This window comes from Cibotium barometz, chromosome 11 (assembly GCF_041138505.1).
Source record: "Cibotium barometz isolate CiBa-2024 chromosome 11, ASM4113850v1, whole genome shotgun sequence".
Taxonomy (NCBI): Eukaryota; Viridiplantae; Streptophyta; class Polypodiopsida; order Cyatheales; family Cibotiaceae; genus Cibotium; species Cibotium barometz.
Window position 1 is genome coordinate 56,799,243 of NC_141056.1, and position 23,086 is coordinate 56,822,328.

Sequence of the window (23,086 nt, forward strand, 5' to 3'; positions counted from 1 at the left end):
CTATTCAAGAAGGTCACCCTCTGCTGTCGTGTATTCACGAAGAACTACTGAGGTGGTTGGGTGGATGAGGGGGCGCCGTGCAGTGGACTGGACGATGACAGTTGACGAGGCTGAGGCGGGACCACCAAAAACTCTGCAGTCATTCAAGGAGGTCGCCCTCTTTGCAACCATTCAAGAACTGAGGTGGGATGGGTGAATGAGGGGGGCGCCATGCAGTGGACGTGGGTCTACACGTGACGTGGACGACATCTTTTGACGACTGGGTGTTTTATGAGGTGGGGGCGCCATGCCTTTCAGTGCCACGCGACAAGGGGCTCCTAAAAATTGCACCACGTGGCATCATTTAAAAAGTCAACGATCCCCCCGTTATATATAGATGACTCTTACTAAACATAGAAACTCCTATGATCTCCAGAGGCAACAATACCTGTGTTATTGATCACGCACGACTTATTGTTTGGAGAAATTTTGTAAAATTTATTTTTAAAATGAATTTTATTGTGGATTTTTGTGGGCAAGACCTTAGAACCTTGTAACCCTTCCGCCTATTGTAGCAAGCATCCCACGACATCACTTCTAAGACTTTGTGAGCAACTTTCTTTCACTGCCTTGTGCTCTTCTAGACATGAATACAAATTATATGATAATAATAATAACAATAGTCTTAATGTCTCATGAGAAAGACGGGCATCGATTTCGTAACACCAAAAATCATCAATCGTGGCACTCCAGTTCGATTCTCTCTCTCTCTCTGTGTCTCTCTTTTGAGTTGATCTGTTCTGTGCAAGGCCTCCATCGCCGTAGGCAGAGCTCCGTCAAGAATCGCCTTAGTCTTTGAATCTACTGTTCGTCGTGCGGAATTCCGTCGCCTTTTTCCCCATTTGCTTTTACTCTGGCAAAGCAATCGCCGATCTTTGTTTCTTCTGCCGATCAATCCTGTGGTAAGTGCAGATGCCATCTCCCCTTTAAATCTCTCGCAAATCTTCAGTTTATGAAACTTCTCCATCGCATCAGATGTCGGTCTGACGTTTCGGTTAGGGTTTGTCTGTTGCCTCCCCCCGCCCTCCACACTCGCGACTATCTCCGTTGCCTTTTTTGGCACAAATTTTTCTGATTCGATAATTGCCTGCTTAATCTGTCGTTATTTTTCAATTTCGTTCTGCATACAAGCCATATCGAAACCCTAGGTTTTGTTCTTCCTACAAACGTTATTCTGAAATACTTCACATCTGCAGTGCAGAAAAAACTTACAATGAAGATCGCCTGAAGCGGCTTGCTGATGATCAGAATATGCTTGCTTTGTATCTTCAGGTTTTCAGGTTTTATCTGCAGAATAACTTCTGATCTGAGCATCTCCGTTCTCATCCATGGCAACCGGAGAGCGAAGGTATTTTTTTTAACTTCACCACTTGATTAAGATTGCATTTTCTTTAAAAGGCTTGGTGTATATTGGGATGGAATGGCAGCAACATGTAATCAGTTATCGCGTGAGAGACCTTTGAGGTTTAGGAGGGAAGATTTTGAAGGAACTACCAAATGTGTTTATTATCCTTTTCTTGCCATTTTTCTAGATAGAGAATGTGTTGAACAATACCATGTAGAATCAGATCCAAGGAACCTGTTTTGCTGAGCAATGCAGTAGAAAATTAGGGGCAGCAGGACATGTGATCAGATAAAAGCTTGGCGCTCAGAGAGATACATGGGGTTTTTGTCAACAGAACCCTAAACCTCAGTGATAGCTCTGAGTGAGTCTAGTGTGGACTGGTCTTACTCAAGGCCTGTGTGGCTCATGGCTTGGACCCTTGCTACTCTGCCCAACCACTTAGATTTGCCTCTACTGTTGATCGATAGAGCTTGAGTGGCCATCTGGCATTTCACTTCCATTTCTTTGTGGATAGATTATAATGATGTTCTCCAACTAGTTTTGGGGTAAGTCATGGCAAATAGACTCATTGAATAGCTTGGATAGGATTAGTGCAAGGGTCTTACTTGTGATGCTAATGGGAGGCTAAAGAGTTGGTATCAAAGTCTAATAGCTAGATTTGCGTGTAGGTGGTTCAGTAGTGTAAACATGATATTAATGTAGGCGGCGAGCTCACTGCCGAGCGCGGCCGGTGGGGCAAGTGGACTGGGCACCACTACTAGGTTAGCTTGCAAGCTTAGGACTAGCCTAGAAAACGTGCAAATTTTTTCTTGTGTGTCTGTCGAGTGCGTTGATTGCTTGTATTGCTTGGATAGGGTAGAGGAAAAGTCTCTATTTAGGTTGTCTTCTCACTAGTTTCTAGCTAATCCTCGGCCGTCATCTACCAACTCGGGTTTATCTTCATCTGGTGGAGCACTCAATTGTCGGTCAAATGAAGAGTTGCAAACTTGATCTTTTCTTTTTCTTTATATTTATCACGACCTTATAAAGTTTGAAATTGGCTAATAAACTTAAGAAGAAGATCGGTGTTACGAAAACCATCATACGTACTGAATTTGATCTTATTTTCAAGTTGGGATAAGGATTTGGTCTTCTTTGATTCCCTTCTTCTATGCCTAGAACTTGATGCTGAAGAAGTTGAAGAGGAAGATGAAGAAGAAGATGGTGATCGACGATGTTTGCGAGGATGTTGATGAGATTGCCTTTGAAAGCTTCGCCCACGAGAATGGTGTGAACTCCCATCTGATGAAGAAGAGGAGGAGGAAGAAGAAAATGTTCTTGATGAAGAACTTTGACGACGCCTCTTTGATTGTTTTGAGACTGATCGCCTCTTTCCTTCTTCGCAATATTCTTCTTAGTAGCCTCCATATTTGAGAGTGGTTGGCGAATCAATTGATTTTCCTCCCAAAGGCTTTCTATTGCTTTCAAAATAGTGCTTTGCTCTCCCACATGGATTTCGTGGGTAGCTTGAGTCTCCATGTGGATGAGTATGATTATGAAAACAAGCAAATGCAAAGAGTAAAGTCACACTACAAATGTAACTAAAGAAAATACTAATTGCAAGCGCTACCAGTGTAGGGGGTATAGGATTGAGTCAAAGCTCTAATACCACTTTAAGTGGTATGCTTAATAATCAATATTTTCGTTTATTTTCGATAGTTCCACACTTAAAATAGATGAATAACAAAACTAACTTCAAATAACTCAATGTTGAAATTAATACAACACATGTGCATAAGATAGCAATACATATTGAAAGTAAAGTTGAGAGACATATGATGGATCCAGATTGAGGGTTGAAGATAGGCAACCCTCCTAAGATGGAAATTTATTTCTACTCAATCCAAGTACTTTAGGATTGAGTTCAGTTACAATCAACTTGAGAGTGAAGAAGTAATCTTCACTCTCACAGACCATGCAAAAGTTTGCAAATGAACATACAAAAACAAGCAAGTATGCAAATGCATTTTCTTACAATACATAGATAGTGAGAAGCCCGAATGGGAGAGAGAGTAATTAGCCTTCTTGTTGATGTAGAGCTGTACAATGGTTGCAACTTTGTACTTGATCCAAAGATGAAGGGGAAAGAGACTTTATAAAGCTGACATTGGAGTAATAAGCGAGTTGAAACCTCATTTATAGACTTGCCGCAATAATGGACAGCATGGGAAAAGGTGAAAGATGGAGTAGTTACATCATGTGGAAGCGTTGATGGAGAGGTAGGGGTTGTATCCAAGTGGTGTGGGCTACTTTAGGGTGAGTAGGGACTGATTTACAGCAAGGAAGTGTGTAGAATGAGAGAGAGCTTCAAGGCTTAAGAGGGAAAGTAAGGCTGAAAAAGACATAGAAGGTGGGACAAGTGGAGGGACACTTGGAAACTCAAGTGACAAGTGTTGGGACACTTGTCCATTCTTCTAGAACTTTTTGTGGTGGTGAGGTGGCAACGACAAAAAAAATAGAAACTTTCAAATTTAGCAAGCACATTTAGGATGTAAAAATTACTAAATATAGTAAGTGATTCCTAAATTTTAGGAAATCTCTATTTTTTAGGGCTAGCCTTCTTAGGGCAAACCAAGGTCCCTATTTTTTAGGGCGCGACCTTAGATTTTAGGAACCTCCCAATATGGCAGTCAAATGAAAGCTCTTTCCGTCCACATTCACAAAACAGTAATGGTTTTTCAATCTGATGCATCTAACTCATGTAAAATGAAATCAAGCAATCACTCTAACATAGACTTTAATTGGTCATGGCATCTTATCGATTGTAACTGTCTGTTTTGGCGGATCTAGCCCACACTCCCAGGCATCAATCCTTTTTGTGTGCGAGCTTGACCTTGGTATGCTTGAGTTCCGGCCATAGACGCCCAATCAGGTCATATAGGTGGAAGTGTGCAGTATCCATGTTCTAGCCCATTGTGTGGACCCACCATGACTTATGGACACTCACCAATAGCCAACTCCTATGCACGAATCTATCCAAATGAATGAATTTGCTTGCATATCTAAATTCAAAGAAAAACATGAAAAACATAGAAGAAAGTATAAGTGCTACACAACCGTGGATATTAGCCATAATAAGAACTGATAATCTAGATATCTGCCACGTCAAAGGCATGGCTCTCAACTGTACATCTGCAACATCAAAGATTGGCTAATGAACTTGTAACACACGGAATCTCGGGGGGTCTTCTTTCAGCCCTAAACACTACTGAGAACATGCTGATGCAAAAACGCAGACATAAGGGAGAGTAGAGAGAGAGAGATATGTTGGAAATTCAATATATTCATATGGTACAAAAAGATACCTAATCTACAGCCCTAGGTTGCCTTCATACAAAAGGTGAACGTCACCCAAAATCTTGTCCTATACTTGGACCCTAAGGACCCAACTCATAATGAGTTGAATGAATCATTGAGGAGCACCCCTTGCCTATTTATAGTCTTCTTGAATATTGGAGGAGCTGGCCCGGACGAGCCGACTTGGTCTCAACTCCATAAATGCTGTCTGACTGAATTTGATATGAGGCGCCTGTAGTCCAACTCTGATCTGGTACAACCGACAGCTTCTGGTCTCAGCCGACTGTCCTTCCTTGCATCTAACGCAGCTGGCAGGACATCCTTCCATGCCTTCCATCTATTTCCAAGTCCACACTGCCAATAGCACTCTGTGCTCCATGTCCTGGCTCTAATGATGTTTTTCTTGGCTGCCCCTTCTGGATTAGCCCTGAGAATGTACATGGGCAAGCATGCACATGACAGAACTGGACATCTACCATATCAAAGGTTAGTGCACTCACCCCATGACAGGCATCCAACAATTTGAGTTTTGGATAACTATCCCATCAAAAGCTAAAACATCCACCTCAACGAAACGTTGTAAACCCGTACATGTGCTACATCCTATAAGTACTCGAGCATGTGCTGGTATTGGTGTCAATAGCAGGTGCTTAAACATGCACTTGCACACGAACAAGTACAAGTACACGAGCAGGTACTGGTATGCGGTGTCAATAGCAGGTGCTCAAATAGGTACTTGCACACGAGCATGTACAAGAACATGAGCAGGTATCGGCACACGGTATCAATAGTTGGTGCTCAAACAGGTACACATGGTGCCGGTTCACAGGACGTACATCCCGTCCAAGGCGAAAGAAGCTTAGTCTCTTCAAGAGTATTCAGCATACCAACCGTCGGTCTCGGGCCAATGTATCCTCTTCGAAGATAGCTTCATTGTCGCCTACAACTTATGCACAGTTCTACCAGCGTTTGGCCGCTTTGTCTTGCGTTTGGCGGTTAGTCAGTTAATTTTTCCGCTCAGTCTTGTGAACACAGTTCAGCTTGTATACAGTTCTCTAGAAGAAGAAATAAAGCAAATTCTCTTGCTTGCACTCCCTACAGGGCCCCCCCTTTAGTGGGTAATTCGGGATCCCGACTGGTGTCGTCTCTACTACATGTCTTTCAGATTCATGTATACTGTTTTAAAGGATTGCTAAAGGCTCACTAAAATGAGGATTAAAGAAGGCTTCGTTGTTTCACACGGTCCTAGCTCGGTGCATGCTACACACGATGGCTTAGGAAAACCTTCAACAATAGTGAAAGTGTCTTGCCTCCAATTAGGAATGGGTGCATACTATTTGAACCAGTAAATCTCCCGACGATCATATCACACCGTAAAAGAGGGGAGACAATGAAATCCCTCTGGAGGAATGCTACCTTTTGAAGCTGGTACAATCAAGGTTTCAGCATGTACTTGTAGGTACAATTAGGGTTTTAGCGTCCACTTGTAGGTACAATTAGGGTTTCAACATGTACTTGCAAGTATAGTAGGGATTTTATGTCAAATCCCCAAGGATCTCCTCGTGATCGTTGCTGGTACGAGACTCGAATCCTGCAAACAAACGAACAAACAAACAACAAGGGGGTGCGGGCTTGACTCACCTCCCAACCATGACATCCGTGGGCAAGCCCACAGTCTTGGCTGTCCACACCGAGCCACGAGCTGAGCTAACTAGGTTGACGTACCGACCAATCTCCTCCTCGCGACGTCCCATACCGCCACGAATCTACCCTCGCGGGCCTCGAGATTGGTGCCGGTGTCATGGCCCTGTGAAAATGGAGCAGGACAAGTGTGGGCATGGTGGTTGCAGGGTCAGAATATTTTATGATTCACATGGGGGGTGCCCGGACAGTGTTTAAAGATGTGTGGACAACCCTAGGTGTGAAGGGGGAACATTAAAACATTAACTTTTAATGTTTATAAAAGTTGCCCCTAGGCCTTAGTGGCCCTAGGGAACTTATTAAGTTGGGCCCTAGGGATTAACTTGGGAAGGAGGTTTTCTCTCTCTTCACTCTCTCTCCTCCCTTTTTGGGGAGTCGTGTAGCAAAAGGGGAGGCTTCCTTCATGCGCTTGAGTTCCATCGTGGGAAAGCTGAAGAAGAGGAGAAGGCGGCTGTTTTGCTGCAGGGTGCTGCTGTTTTTCTGAAGAAACCAGCCGTACAGCACTGTACGGCCAGTGCTGGACACTCACTCTTTCTCTCTTTCTCCTCTGCTGCTGGCGGCGCACAGGACAGTTGCTGTTTGGGGCTGCGCAGAAGGCCTGTGCAGGCTGCACAGCTTGTTTTTCAGCAAGTACACCTGGTACGGCTGCCGTACAGTGTACGGGCAGCAGGGTACAGAAGGTACAGTTGCTGCAGAAGTGTTTACAGGTGCTGGACAGACCTGTGCATGCTGATTCAGACAGGTACAGAAGTGGACAGCAGGCTGTTTTTGCAAGTACAACGCCTGGCACGCATCCCGAGGCGGTACAATCAAGTACAGTGCTGATTTTCAGATCTGTACTTTCAAGGACAGCATAGGAGTGAGCATCAGGAGGAAGATACAGGCAAGTGCAAGCACATGTGTGAAGCAGGATTGTAGGTTCAAGTGCCTGCAGGCACAGATTGGTGCTGTTGCTTCCTCCAGAGTTGTTTCACGAGCTGAACTTGGTAAGCCTTGACTCTGTTCATCCATCTCTCTTTCTATTGCTTGATGTCTGCTACAGGTATGTGTTATCTGGCTCCTTGTGAGAGGAGGAGTATAGCAGATTGACAAGAGATTAAGACAGGGATTGAACAGCACATGTATGTTGAGCTGAGAAGATGTATCATGCTTATGAGTTATGCCAGATGTATGCCCATGGCTGGCCTGCTTTGTGAACTTGGCTGATCAGAGGGAGGCACAGTGTGTTGCTTGAGGACACAGATCTGTGTGCATAGATCCTCTGTGCTGAGAAGGATTTGTGGGCAGTCAGATTGGACTACAGGTGTAAACTCTTGGCTGGTTTTTGTGTTGTACTCAGCCATACATATTATTTTAATGGAATAAAGAAATACCGCAAGGGGCGCCAAGCTTTGGGGCCAACAGGTGTCGTTGTGTATTCAGATTTGGGCACTCTAGCCCCAATCTGTGTTTGGTTTTACATCTAGACTACAAGTGGACGGGTGATTGCTCCTACCGCACTCTGGTTCTCTATCAGAGGCCGGTTTCAAGGTTCCGTCCCCGGGACCAATCATCAACTTTCTGAAGGGGGTGAGCTCGTGGTTGCTTTGGAGAAAGTCATCGCTGAAAATTCAGCAACCATGTCTGATACAGAGGAAGAGTACTTCTATCAAGAAGAAGAAGAGCAAGAGACTTCTCCTGAAAGAGATGTATCTGAGGATATTTTTGCAGGAGAACAGGCTGCAGATGTTGAGCCTTATGAGGATGTAACACAGCCAGAAGATGTGCATGGTAAAGAGGATGATGATGCTCGGTTCAAAGATCGCTTGGCTGGTGTTATGGATATTTTTATGCAGCTTACTCAGAGTGAGAGATTTGCTGAATTTATGAGATCTCGCACAGAGCCCCGCACAGAGCCCCAGAAAAAGAAGAAGAAGGTTCGTTCGAAGAATCTTTCTCATGGTCATAGTGGTACCACTCCACAGGATCCATCTCCTGCACAGTTTCCGAATATGCAGCATGCTTTTGGTGCTAACCCACAGAGTTCCTTCTATGGACAGCCACCTATTCCTCAGCAGAACATGCATCCAGGGTACTTTGGTGGTGGCTCGGTGTTCCAATCCATGACTGGGGGTTATCCTCAGGGAGGCATGGGTATGTATGGGCCTTTTGGAGCCAATTTTCAGCCTGGCATGCAAGGGAATATGTATGGTGGTATGCAGTCCGGTATGCAAGGAAATGTCTTTGGAGGCATGCAACCTGGGATGCAAGGCAATATGTTTGGTGGCATGCAGCCAGGTATGCAGCATGGAATGTATGGAAACATGGCTGGGATGTATGGTATGCCTGGTGTTGGAATGGGAAATGTTGACCCAATGATGGGTATGAATGTTGGGGGCAGCAATCTCACGAAACCACCTCCATATGATAATCTAACGCCTATGGGAAAGGCGAAGGATTACAAGGAAGGGGGAGCTGCAGTGAAGTTTGACACTTTCAGTGGGGCCAAGGATAAATTGAAGGCACTTACCTTTTTACAGCAGTTTGATGCTGCTTTTTCTGGTGGGAATTACACAGAGTCCTCGAAGGTGAGGAAAGCTGCCACTTTTCTCAAGGGCAATGCTTTGCAGTGGTGGTCTACTCTTCTTTTGCAGGGCATAGCACCCACCACATGGGTCCAATTCAAACAGGTTTTCTCTTCCGTATGGCTCACATCTACATTTGAGGTGGATGTTATGACAGCATGGCACAAGCTGGATGCTTCAAAGTGTGATAGTTTGGAGGATTATAACAAGAAGTTTTGGGAAGCTCTACTCCCAGTGACTTCTTATCGTGCCGTGCCATTATCTGAGCAGGTAGAGAAGTATTGTTGTGGGCTGCCCAAGGAGGTACGAGATTACTGTATAAAGACAAGAGTAACGAACATGTCACAGATGATTGAAAATGCTATGACAGCCAATGCGTTACTCACAGGTGGTTCATCTGGATTTAAAGGCAGTAAGAAATTGGGCAAGAAAGCTGAAAAATTTGGGCATGCTTCTCGTGATACTAAAGGGTCTTTAGAGACAAAGTATAAGAAGTTGCCAATGCCCAAAAGGACTTCTGAGGAAAGACAGGCTTTGAGAGATGCTCAAAAGTGTTTTTACTGTACTGAAGAGGGGCATATGTCATTCAATTGTCCCAAGAGAACGTCCAAGAAGGACCCTGACAATAAAGGAGAGCCTAAGCCAAAGAAACCAAAGCCTTCTGCAGGCTTAGTTCCTGATCTTGTGGGTGAGCAGCTAAGTGGTGAAGCTACAGAGTTGTGCAGGGCATGGGGCAAAGTGAGAGATGAGAATGCTTTGATCTTCTTTGACACAGGTGCTAGAGCCAACTTCATTTCACCAGATTTGGCTGGCCGATTGGGGATTCGCGCAGAGGAGATGGGGCCGCTACATGAGGCAAATATGGCTTGTCCAGGGTATGCAGAACCTGTTACTCCTATCATTGGGAAGCTTCGGCTTCATTTGCAGGGTTATGTGGACAACGAGGAGTTCTTCATCATGCCTTTGGATGGCTGTGATGTTTTGTTGGGGATGCCATGGTGCCACAGGGTACATGCGGTGGTGGATACTTACAATAGGAAAATTACTCTGACTCATAGAGGGAAAGAGCATGTATTGGATGTAAAACTCAAAGGGGAATCTGTTCCTATTGTATCCGCTTCGGCGATTTCATCAGTAATGAAAAAGCATCTTTCCGCGTACTTGATTTATGTAAAGGATGCACAGGATGATGAGTCTAAGTCTAATTTGTCAATGTTAGATAAGGACAGGGCTGATTTCTTAAGTGAGTTTCAAGACTGTTTTTCCGAGTCATTGTCAGGAGAATTACCTCCTGAGAGGCCAGAAGATCATGCCATAGATCTGATTCCTGGTAGCACTCCACCGAATAGACCGCCGTATCGTGTTAGTGCAGCCCAACAGGAAGAGATTATGAGTCAGGTACAGGAGCTATTGAACAAGGGGTTGATTCAGCCTAGCTCATCACCCTTTTGCTCACCTGTGCTCTTAGTGCAGAAGAAGGATGGTTCTTGGCGCATGTGTATTGATTACAGGGCGCTCAACAAGAATACCATCAAGAATCGATTCCCCATACCGAGGATCGATGACATATTGGACCGCTTACAGGGCTCCACAGTTTTTAGTCGTATTGACTTGAAAAGCGGGTATCATCAGATACGCATTAGACCCGAGGATGTGCATAAGACAGCATTCCGAACCACATTTGGGTTGTATGAGTTCTTGGTTATGCCCTTTGGTTTGACGAATGCGCCTGCCACATTTAACAGAATGATGGACAGGATTTTCAGACCTCATAGAGAGTTTGTGGGCACATTCTTTGATGATATGATTGTGCATTCACAAACTGAGGAAGAGCATAGAAGGCATTTGACCATTGTGTTTGCAGAACTCAGAAACCATAGATTGGTGGTTAATGGCAAGAAGAGTGAGTTCTTTTTGCAGGACATACATTTCTTGGGGCATATTGTGTCTGGTCATGGAGTCCGTATGGATCCAGCCAAGGTAGAAGCAATACTTAATTGGCCAGCTTTGAGGACCGTGCATGATGTACGCAGCTTTCTAGGATTGTGTTCCTATTACAGGCGTTACATACGGCACTTTGCTGAAATTGCTTCGCCTCTTCATGCTTTGACGAAGAAAGCAACTCCGTTTAGATGGGCTGATCGGGAAATTACAGCATTCAAAAAGCTCAAAGAAAAGCTTACTTCGGACCCAGTATTGGTGTTACCGGACCTCCGAAAGGCTTTTGTTGTCCAGTGTGATGCATGTGGAAGTAGCATTGGTGCAGTTCTCATGCAAGAGGGACATGTGATAGCCTATGAGAGTAGAGTTTTGCAAGATGCCGAGAAGCATTTGCAGGTGTATGAGAAAGAGATGTTGGCTGTAATTCACGCTCTTTCTACTTGGAAACACTACTTGCTTGGGGCTGATTTCACTGTGCAGACAGATCATCAGACCTTGCGTTATTTCCTCACGCAGACTAAGCTTTCAGAGAAGCATATGCGTTGGGCAAACTTTTTGTCAATGTTTCACTTCCAGATTGTGCATGTGGAAGGCAAAAAGAATGTAGTGGCAGATGCTTTGTCACGCAAGCCACAGGTCTCTGCAGTTTCACTTGCTTATCATCATGAGCTTGATGAAATGAAAGAGCAGTATGCCCATGATGAGGATTTTGAAAAGTTGTATGATCAGATGTCTGAGGGACAGCGGCATGAGCATTACACTCTCAGAGATGGGTTTTTATTGATGCATGGCAGACTGTGTGTTACCAGGCCATTGCGACTCAAGGTTATGATTGAAAGTCATGCTCCACCGTATGCAGGTCATAGAGGTATTGACGCCACGGTCAAAGCAGTGGAGACTTTCTTTTATTGGCCAACCTTGAGAAGAGATGTTGATGCCTTTGTGAGGCAATGCATCGTATGTCAGAAGGTAAAGTTTGACCGTCAGAAGACACCAGGGTTATTACAGCCTTTACCTATTCCGGATAGACCTTGGGAGAGCATTGCTATGGATTTTGTATTTGATCTTCCACGGACACAAACGGGAAATGATGGTATCTGGACAATCATATGCAGGTTCAGTAAGCAGGCTCATTTCATTCCCGTGAGGAAGACAATTAAAGTGGATCATATGGTGAAGTTGTTCATGGCGAACATCTTCAAGTATCATGGCTTGCCTACGTCTATCATTAGTGACCGTGATCCACGGATGACGAGTTTGTTTTGGAGAGGGTTGTTTGACAACATGGGTACCACTCTCAAGTTTTCATCGTCATTTCATCCACAGACAGATGGTCAGTCAGAAGAGGCTAACTCTACAGTGTTGGATCTTCTAAAGTGTTATGTGTCAGAGCACAAGCAACAATGGGAAAAGTATCTTCCTTTGGTGGAGTTTGCATATAACAACACTGTACATAGCTCGACAGGCAAGGCGCCTTTTGAGATTGTAGAAGGAGGGAAGAAGATACCACCCATTTTGCATACAAAGGATAAGATTTTTGAGGCTGATCAGTATGTGGAGAGCTTGGATGAAGCTTATCGGAGAGTTAAGTTGGCCCTCTAGAAAACTCAGCAGAAGCAAAAGAAAGCCGCAGACCGTCACAGACGTGATTTACAGTTTGCATTGGGTGATTGGGTTCTTTTGCGCTTTGAAAAGGCTAGACTCAAGAAGATGAAGGGTAAAGAGCGCTTATTCCCTAAGTTGAGCATGCGATATTATGGGCCTTTTCAGGTTTTGGAAAAGATTGGTGAGGTAACCTATCGTTTGAAGTTACCAGATCACTGGAGGATTCACAATGCTTTTCACGTGAGTCTTCTTAGACCTTTCCGTGGGGATGTGCCTGAGGATGTATCAGATGAGGCTCAGCCGGAAGTTGAGGAACTTGATGAGGTTCTGATTCCAGAGCAGATACTGGCACATAAAGAAAGGAAGGTACGAGGTAAAGTTTCCCGTCGCTATCTTGTGAAGTTCAAGAACTATTCACCGATGGATGCGAAGTGGATGGAGGAAGGTGACTTAACAGATTCACCTCAGGTTTTGCAGCTTTATCTCGATGCCTTTGAGTTAGAGCCAACTCTTATTGTGGCTCATTCAGGCTCAGCAGAGCATGGGTCTGGAGCATTACCTGATGCTCAAGAGGGGGGTAGCACCTCCACTCCCTTGATACAGACAGGCTCAGATGACATCTAGAGGTCGCTTGGTGCAGATTTTATCTCATCCGAAGGTACTGAGGCTGACAGTACATCTGTTTATGGGACTTCTATGATATATGTGTACTAGTCACATGGAGATTTTTCTGGATATGTATGGTTCACAGTGGTATACAACTTGGACTACTACTATGCCATTGGTTTGCAGTGAATGATGATACATGTGTATGGCTCAGAGAGATTGGGACGCTGATCTTGCCATATTGTATATTTCACTTTGGATATTTTGATGCATCACCAGAATGCAATCGAGGACGCTTGCCATCTTTCAAGAGGGGGGTATGTCATGGCCCTGTGAAAATGGAGCAGGACAAGTGTGGGCATGGTGGTTGCAGGGTCAGAATATTTTATGATTCACATGGGGGGTGCCCGGACAGTGTTTAAAGATGTGTGGACAACCCTAGGTGTGAAGGGGGAACATTAAAACATTAACTTTTAATGTTTATAAAAGTTGCCCCTAGGCCTTAGTGGCCCTAGGGAACTTATTAAGTTGGGCCCTAGGGATTAACTTGGGAAGGAGGTTTTCTCTCTCTTCACTCTCTCTCCTCCCTTTTTGGGGAGTCGTGTAGCAAAAGGGGAGGCTTCCTTCATGCGCTTGAGTTCCATCGTGGGAAAGCTGAAGAAGAGGAGAAGGCGGCTGTTTTGCTGTAGGGTGCTGCTGTTTTTCTGAAGAAACCAGCCGTACAGCACTGTACGGCCAGTGCTGGACACTCACTCTTTCTCTCTTTCTCCTCTGCTGCTGGCGGCGCACAGGACAGTTGCTGTTTGGGGCTGCGCAGAAGGCCTGTGCAGGCTGCACAGCTTGTTTTTCAGCAAGTACACCTGGTACGGCTGCCGTACAGTGTACGGGCAGCAGGGTACAGAAGGTACAGTTGCTGCAGAAGTGTTTACAGGTGCTGGACAGACCTGTGCATGCTGATTCAGACAGGTACAGAAGTGGACAGCAGGCTGTTTTTGCAAGTACAACGCCTGGCACGCATCCCGAGGCGGTACAATCAAGTACAGTGCTGATTTTCAGATCTGTACTTTCAAGGACAGCATAGGAGTGAGCATCAGGAGGAAGATACAGGCAAGTGCAAGCACATGTGTGAAGCAGGATTGTAGGTTCAAGTGCCTGCAGGCACAGATTGGTGCTGTTGCTTCCTCCAGAGTTGTTTCACGAGCTGAACTTGGTAAGCCTTGACTCTGTTCATCCATCTCTCTTTCTATTGCTTGATGTCTGCTACAGGTATGTGTTATCTGGCTCCTTGTGAGAGGAGGAGTATAGCAGATTGACAAGAGATTAAGACAGGGATTGAACAGCACATGTATGTTGAGCTGAGAAGATGTATCATGCTTATGAGTTATGCCAGATGTATGCCCATGGCTGGCCTGCTTTGTGAACTTGGCTGATCAGAGGGAGGCACAGTGTGTTGCTTGAGGACACAGATCTGTGTGCATAGATCCTCTGTGCTGAGAAGGATTTGTGGGCAGTCAGATTGGACTACAGGTGTAAACTCTTGGCTGGTTTTTGTGTTGTACTCAGCCATACATATTATTTTAATGGAATAAAGAAATACCGCAAGGGGCGCCAATCTTTGGGGCCAACAGGTGTCGTTGTGTATTCAGATTTGGGCACTCTAGCCCCAATCTGTGTTTGGTTTTACATCTAGACTACAAGTGGACGGGTGATTGCTCCTACCGCACTCTGGTTCTCTATCAGAGGCCGGTTTCAGCCGGCCTCGGTTGCATAAAGCAGGTGCACATCTGTACTAGATCCAGGCTCCAAGACCATAGAGCTCTCACAAACTTGCGAGACTCTCTATCTCTCAATAACTAACCTTGGCCACCCTTTTATAGGCTCTTGGTCAGTCATCAGGCGTCCACACTTGGGCGCCCGCCCGTCCATACTTGGGTGTCCGTCCGTTAGTTTATCCCTAACTCAGCTCGTCAATTAGCTTGCCTAGCTCCAAGCTTCCCCAAACCTTGAAGCTAGTCTTGCGTGCGTGTAGCACATGGTAGATACACACTGTGCACATGACATACTCCCCTTCCTCTAAGAGCTCACTCTTGAGCTCACTAAAAAGCCAGGGTGAAGAGTAGTCAATGACTCCCATGTAGCGTCCTCCTCAACACGATCCTTCCACTTGATCTTGTATTCCGTGATAAGCGTATTACGCAATCTTCTTTCACGAAATCCAAGAATCTTTTCAAGTTCGTGCGGAACAAATGTCATGTCCTCGACATCTATAATTTCTTGAGGAGTAACTAACTAATCTGTTCCATCCAGTACTTCCTTAAGTCTACTGACATGAAATACAGGATGAACTTTCACATGAGAAGGCAAATCCAATTCATATGCAATTGAACCAATCCGTCGTGTAACACGAAATGGTCCACAGTATCTAGGAGATAATTTCAGAGATCGACCTGTCCGTAAAGTCTCGAAATCTTTCGGAACTCGAAAATACCCCATTGTTCCTTCAGAGAACTCTCTGGGTGAACGATGTCTATTAGAATAAAATCTGTCTCGGTCTTGAGCACTTCTAATAGAGTCCTTCGCAACTTGTAACATTTCTTGCATATCTTGCAAAAAATTACGTGCTGCATCATGCTGAAGTCCTGAGAATCCTATTGTAACAGGTGATCTAGGTTGAAAACCATATAGAAGCATAAAAGGACTAAAACCTGTACCCGTATGTTTAGTACTGTTATATGCAAATTCTAACATAGGAAGATAATCCTCCCATGAACTCTGTCTTTTGGATACATATCTCGAAGCATATCCTCCAAAATCTGATTCACTCTTTCAGTCTGGCCATCAGATTGAGGATGATCATAGGAACTCAAATTCAAAGTTGTTTCCAGCTTCTCAAAAACAAGTTTCCCAAAATCACTCGTAAACTTAGAGTCCCTATCACTAACTATGGCCTGCTGTAACCCATACAGTCTAAATAATTGCTCGATAAACTGCCGTGCTAATTGCGGGTCGGTAAAAATCTAGCCATTTTTATCAAGCGATCTATCACAATCCAAATAGAATGGTGGCCTTGATGTGTTTTTGGTAATCCGGTAATAAAATCCATGGAAATACTTTCCCATTTATTGCAAAGGATGCAACAACCCAGCCTGTCTAAAGCGTTCAGCTTTATTTGCCTGACAAATTTGACACTTGAGAATACAATCTGCTACATACCCTTTCATCTTTGGTCAATAAAAAGTTTGTTTCACTAATGATAACGTCTTGTGTACCCCAGGGTGTCCAGCAGAAGGAGCGTCGTGACACTCCTTAAGAATCTTGGACCTAATGTCCGAGATCTGTGGTACACAAATTTTGTCATTACGGAATAGTAAACCATTCCGAATCATCCACTGGCTCCTGCAGCCTGAATGGTAGACTAGTCTTGGTCAATCAATGAGCTCCCGTCCTGAGTAAACCATTCCGAATCATCCACTGGCCTCTTGCAGCCTGAATGGTAGACTAGTCTTGGTCAATCAATGAGCTCCCGTCCTGGATCTTCTGCGAAAATGGACCAAAATAACTATCAGTCCTGCAAAGCCCTCTCAATGACTGAAATAAGTCAGTAGAAATCTCGATGAACGATAAAGTATTCACCTCTTGAATTCGACTAAGCGCATCTGCAACACTATTCATGGACCCTTTCCGATAACGGATCTCAAAATCAAAATCTTGCATTAACTCCGTCCAACAAGCTTTCCTTCCTCTCAAATCATTCGCATCACACACATACTTGATTGACTGATGATCAGTCAATACCACAAACTTGGAGCGATATAAATAATGTCTCCAAACCTTGAGAGCATGAATCATAGCATAAAGCTCCTTCTCAAGGGTTGGCCAACGAGATTGAGTGTCGTCTAGCTTTTTCTTGAAATAGAGCAACCCCGATAGCATAGTCACTGGCATCAGTTTCAAGAACATAAGGCTGACTAGGATCAGGCAATGGTAAGATAGGTACTTCCTTGACTTTATCTTTCAAAAGTCTGAAGGCCATATCCAAATTGTTATTCCAAGTGATAGGTTGATTTGACTTACGTCCACGACCTTTCGATAAGTCGGTCATCGGTAGTGTAAGCTGAGAGTACTCTTGCACAGATTTCCAAAGAAAAACTACAAAACCGAGAAAAGAACGAAGTTGTTTCACTGTTCGCGGTATAGGCTAGTCCAGAACCTTCTGAACTCGGTCATAGTCAATGCTTAATCCATCTCGAGTGATCTTGTGTCCCAAGTAAATGATGTCGGTCATAAAGAACTCACATTTACTTAATTTAGCATATAGTCGATTCTGTCTTAAAATAGGTGTCTGACATGATCCTCAAGAGTACGACTATATATCAAAATATCATCTAGAAACACCACCACAAATTTTTCCAAATGTTCACGAAAAAGATCGTTCATCATTTGCTGGAAAGTGGCGGAGCATTGGTTAAACCAAAAGGTAATACGAGAAACTCCTAATGGCCATACCTAGTCCGAAAGGCGGTTCTTTTAACATTCCTTTCATGAATACGTATCTGGTGATAGCCAGTACGTAAATCTATCTTCGTGAAATATTTCGCTCCTGCTAATCGGTCAATCAGCTCATGTGATCTAGGGAGAGGATAACGGTTCTTAATGGTCAGCTTGTTCAATCTCTTGTAATCTATACACATTCTCTAGGTATTGTCCTTCTTTCTCCTAAGCAACACAGGTGCACCCCAAGGTGATTTACGTTGATCACGAGGGGATTCGTGGGGATTTGACAGTGGTATCAGAGCATACCTCGTGAATGAGGAAGTCGGTAGGTAGAGAAGAAGAGGTTGAAGAACGATATGTGTTAAAAGCTTGCTGTTTTTTCTGTGATGAATACTGCAGATTTCAGAATAATATGTGTTTTTCTTCATCAAAGAAACCCATGTTGATGGGGGTGATGGTAGTTAAGTAGGGTTGATTGCTTTTACAAGAAGAGAAGAGTTTGTGTGTGCAGTCATACGCATAAACTGCAGGGAGAGAAACAGAAAAAAAAAGCATGTTTGCTTTTCGTTGTTTTTTGGCGAACGAGAGAGAGAGAGAGAGAGAGAGAGAGAGAGAGAGAGAGAGAGAGAGAGAGAGAGAGGATCGCTCCGGTGCACGTATACAGGCGCTGGTGCGCAGGCTGGCAAGTGCAGTCGGCCAAGTATGTGCATGCGCACACGAATGCGCACACGAACGTGTGCAAGACTAGTGCTCAGGCGACACGTAGTTAGGCGCCTAGTTCAGCGCAGCGCAGGCAGACGGCCATGCCTAGGCGCAGGCGGCCACGCTTGTGCGCAAGTGTGCAGCGCGGACAGGCAGGCTGGCGCAGGCAGGTAGCCACGGTCACCTGCGCGAAGGCAGTGTCGACAGGACACTTAGGCACCGGCAGGCGACGTCAGCAGCTGGCGACGGCAACTCCAACCGGCAGCTAATCCAGGTGCTGGCAGCTCACCGATGGGCTAATCCAGGAGAGAAGCGAAAAAAAAAAAACACAAGGAAAGCATTCGGTTTTTTTTTTAGTGCTTTTTTTTGGGAGTTTAATTTTTTTTAAAAAAAGGTTTAAAAGTCCTCTCCTCTCCAAGGTTTCAAGGTATTTTTTTTAAAAGTCTATTATATATATATATATATATATATATATATATATATATAAAAGAAAAAAAAAACACAAAAGCAAAGCAAAAGCTAAGCCTAGCTTTTGGAGATTTTTTGGCTTTTGGGAAACCTTTATAAACTCCCTCAAGTGGGCTTCTTGCCACACATCTCTCAAGTTCTCAAGTTTTTAAGCTCTCAAGCTCTCAAGTTCCCGTGCACTTTTGTTGTGCAAAGATCGAATTTTCTCTCCACGTACCCTCTTCACGATGTCGACCCAAGAATCGGAGTTGGAGCCCCTTGTGGAATGCGAAGGCTTGCCGGCTACGGAAGGTACTGATGCCGATCTTTTTGATGATTTTGTGTCAAAACCAGATTTCCAAGAGTTCAAAGTAGCTCTCGAAGCTTCTTTGACGGAACATTAGGCACAAATCGCAGCCCAGATGCAAGCTTTGCAGAACTCCATCGCCCTATTGACCACTACCCTCTCTACTTTCTCGGGTATGGATACCTTGGCTTCTGCTTTAGGCCCCAACATTACTCCGGAACCGTTCAGGGGCGCGCAAAAGCAGCGAACCAAGGAGATCGTGGACACGTGGCTACATAAGTGGCAAGTTCACTTTCAGTTTCATCCATATGATGATGGAAAGAAGATCCAATTAGCAGCAGGTTTCCTTTCCGGCAAAGCTTTGCTTTGGTGGAAAGAACTCAATCCTAAGCCAACGACTTGGGCACAATTTGAAGATATCTTCAAGAAAGAGAATGACTACGATGTTGTTGCCTGGTTTTCAGCTTTGACCATGACCTCGCAGCACCTCACTTATGAGGTCTACTCCAGAAGTTTTGTGACTTGCAGATGAGAGCTACAAAGATGGATCCCACTACTCTTCTGGGGTTTTTCATAGCTAGTTTACCTGACTCGTAACGATTACAAGTTAAAAATAACAAATGTAAAACTTTGGACGAGGCCATTCATTCAGCTCGTATCTATGATGATACGATGGTCTCTTCCAAGTCGAAACCCGTTACTGAGCAGGGGATTAAGCATAAAAGAAAGCTCTCCGCACCTATGGCTAACACTACAGAGGGAAAGTCTTCGGACCAACCTTCGAAGAATTCAAGTTCGACACCAGCGAAGAAGAAACGACTCCTTAGGGCTTTAAAGCTCAAGAAGGAAGGACGTTATTTTTTCTGCGAAGAAAAAGGACACATGCGTAATGAGTGCCCGAAGCAAAAGGGTACCAAGTCAAACGCAGGACCCAAGTCAAAGGCAGCTAACCAGTTGTCTTTGACAGGTAAGTCAATTACTGTACTTTCTCGCTCTAGTACTTGTTCTGATTGTCTGTTCAATTCTAAGGTATTTGGCTTGCATGCTCTTCTCCGAGTTTATGGAGAAGTGAATGGCCAGAAGATTCACATTCTTTTAGACCCTGACAGTTCGCATAACTTTGTTAACTACAAACTTGTGCAAAAATTGAGTCTTGATACGACACTTAGCGACCATACCTATGAGTTACGTCTACCTGCGGGAAGGCAAGTTTGGGATCGCAAGGTGGAGATGCTTCCAATCCAGATTCAGGACTACAAAGATACTCTGGAATGCTATGTTATGCATCTGGAAAATGTAGACTTGTTATTAGGGATTGAGTGGTTTCAGACTCTTGACATCCAGATAGATTGGTCTAGTCATATTTTTTCTTTTCAGCATAGGGACACCAAGTATAGTATTTTAGGTGATTGTATTCATCCCTCTCAGGGACCTCTCGTAAATACAATTGATTTTGGAAATATAACGAATTCTTCTTTGTATACCGTTTTCCATTGTGTATTGATTCCACTTTCTTCTTTTCTCATCCCTTCCATGAATGTGAATGAATTAAGTGTGTTTGAAAGCAAAGAATTATAGAAGATACTTATTCATTTCAAGATGTATTTCCTAAGGAACTGCCATCGGGTTTACCACCTGAACGGGCAGTAGATCATCGTATTGACTTGATCCCTGGTGCTCATCCTGTGAGTATTCCATCTTATAGGATGAGCCAAGCTGAGGAAGATGAGTTGGCTAAACAACTCGAAGATTATTTGAGGATGGGCCAGATCCATCCAAGTAAATCACCTTGGGGTGCACCTGTGTTGCTTAGGAGAAAGAAGGACAACACTTGCAGAATGTGTATAGAATACAAGAGATTGAACAAGCTGACCATTAAGAACCGTTATCCTCTCCCTAGATCAGATGACCTGATTGACCGGTTAGCAGGAGCGAAATATTTCACGAAGATAGATTTACGTACTGGCTATCACCAGATACGTATTCATGAAAGGCATGTCGAAAGAACCGCCTTTCGGACTAGGTATGGCCATTACGAGTTTCTCGTATTACCTTTTGGGTTAACCAATGCTCCAGCCACTTTCCAGCAAATGATAAACGATCTTTTTCATGAACATTTGGGAAAATTTGTGGTGGTGTTCCTGGATGATATTCTGATTTATAGTCGAAATCTTGAGGATCATGTCAGACACCTCACGATTGTCTGAGCTATTTTACGACAGAATCGACTATATGCTAAGTTAAGTAAATGTCAGTTCTTTATGACCGACATCATTTACTTGGGACACAAGATCACTAGAGATGGATTGAGCATTGACTATGACCGAGTTCAGAAGGTTTTGGACTGGCCTATACCGCGAACAATGAAACAACTTCGTTCTTTTGTCGGTTTTGTTGTTTTTCTTCGGAAATGTGTACGGGAGAACTCTCAGCTCACACTACCGATGACCGACTTATTGAAAGGTCGTGGACGTAAGTCAAATCAGCCTATCACTTGGAATAACGATTTGGATATGGCCTTCAGACTTTTGAAAGATAAAGTCAAGGAAGCACCTATCTTAGCATTGCCTGATCCTAGTCGGCCTTATGTTCTTGAAACTGATGCTAGTGACTATGCTATCGGGGCTACTTTATTTCAAGATGGTAGACCGGTTGTTTTTGAAAGTAAAAAGCTAGACGACATTCAATCTCGTTGGCCAACCCTTGAGAAGGAGCTTTATGCTGTGATTCATACTCTCAAGGTTTGGAGACATTATATGGCTCCAAGTTTGTGGTATTGACTGATCATCAGTCAATCAAGTGTGTGTGTGATGCGGATGATTTGGAAGAGGGAAAGCTTGCTGGGCAGAGTTAATGCAAGATTTTGATTTTGAGATCCGTTATCGGAAAGGGTCCATGAATAGTATTGCAGATGTGCTTAGTTGGATTAGAGAGATGAATACTTTGTCGTTCACCGAGATTTCTACTGACTTATTTCAGTCATTGAGAGGGCTTTGCAGGACTGATAGTTATTTTCGTCCATTTTGGCAGAAGATCCAGGACGGGAGCTCATTAAGACTCGATGACTGAGCAGTCTACTATTCAGGCTGCAGGAGGCCAGTGGATGATTCGGAATGGTTTGCTATTCCGTAATGACAAAATTTGTGTACCATAGATCTCGGACATTAGGTCCAAGATTCTTAATGAGTGTCAGGATGCCCCTTCTGCTGGACACCCTAGCGTACACACGACATTATCATTAGTGAAACACACTTTTTATTGGCCGAAGATGAAAGGGTATGTAGAAGATTATGTTCTCCAGTGTTAGATTTGTCAAGCAAATAAAGCTAAACGCTCTAGACAGGCTGGGTTGTTGCATCCTTTGCAAATCCCAGGTAATAAATGGGAAAGTATTTCCATGGATTTTATTACCGGATTGCCAAGAACACATCACGGCCACGATTCTATTTGGGTTGTGGTAGATCGCTTGACAAAAATGGCTAGATTTTTACCGACCCGGAAGACTATTACAGCTATGCAATTAGCTCGGCAGTTTATCGACCAATTGTTTAGACTGTACGGGTTACCGTAGGACATAGTCAGTGATAGGGACTCTAAGTTTACGAGTGATTTTTGGAAACTTGTTTTTGAGAAGTTGGAAACAACTTTGAATTTGAGTTTCTCTGATCATCCTCAATCTCATGGCTAGACTGAAAGAGTGAATCAGATTTTGGAGGATATGCTTCGGACATATGTATCCAAAAGACAGAGTTCATGGGAGGATTATCTTCCTATGTTAGAATTTGCATATAACAGTACTAAGCCTGGGTGTACACTTGCCTTTCATTGGTCTTCCGAGACCATGCACAAACGGGCGCCTGTACTAGCGCAAGCAACAGTGTACACTGCGGAGGGAACATTTTCCGGTTCTCCCAATTAAGCTTTATACTTGGTTTTTTCCTCATACCCTCTTGACCTTCACTGGCTCCTCTATAAATGAGGGCGCGGTCAGGGCAGTCA

The 23,086-nt window shown here is 44.1% G+C and overlaps 1 protein-coding gene across 2 annotated transcripts in view; it reads left to right on the plus strand.

Annotated features, from left to right (window-relative positions):
• Positions 1-692: 692 nt before the first annotated feature.
• LOC147634367 (uncharacterized) overlaps positions 693-23,086 on the plus strand; it is a 52,742-nt gene continuing 30,348 nt past the window's right edge. The window contains exons 1-2 of one of the 2 annotated variants that reach the window (XM_086805507.1): positions 693-941; positions 1,236-1,387. In XM_086805507.1, coding sequence (XP_086661633.1) covers positions 1,368-1,387 — 20 coding nt within the window. In that variant the 5' untranslated portion in view covers positions 693-941; positions 1,236-1,367. The remainder of the gene's footprint in view (positions 942-1,235; positions 1,388-23,086) is intronic. The other variant, XM_086805506.1, reaches the window with a different exon arrangement.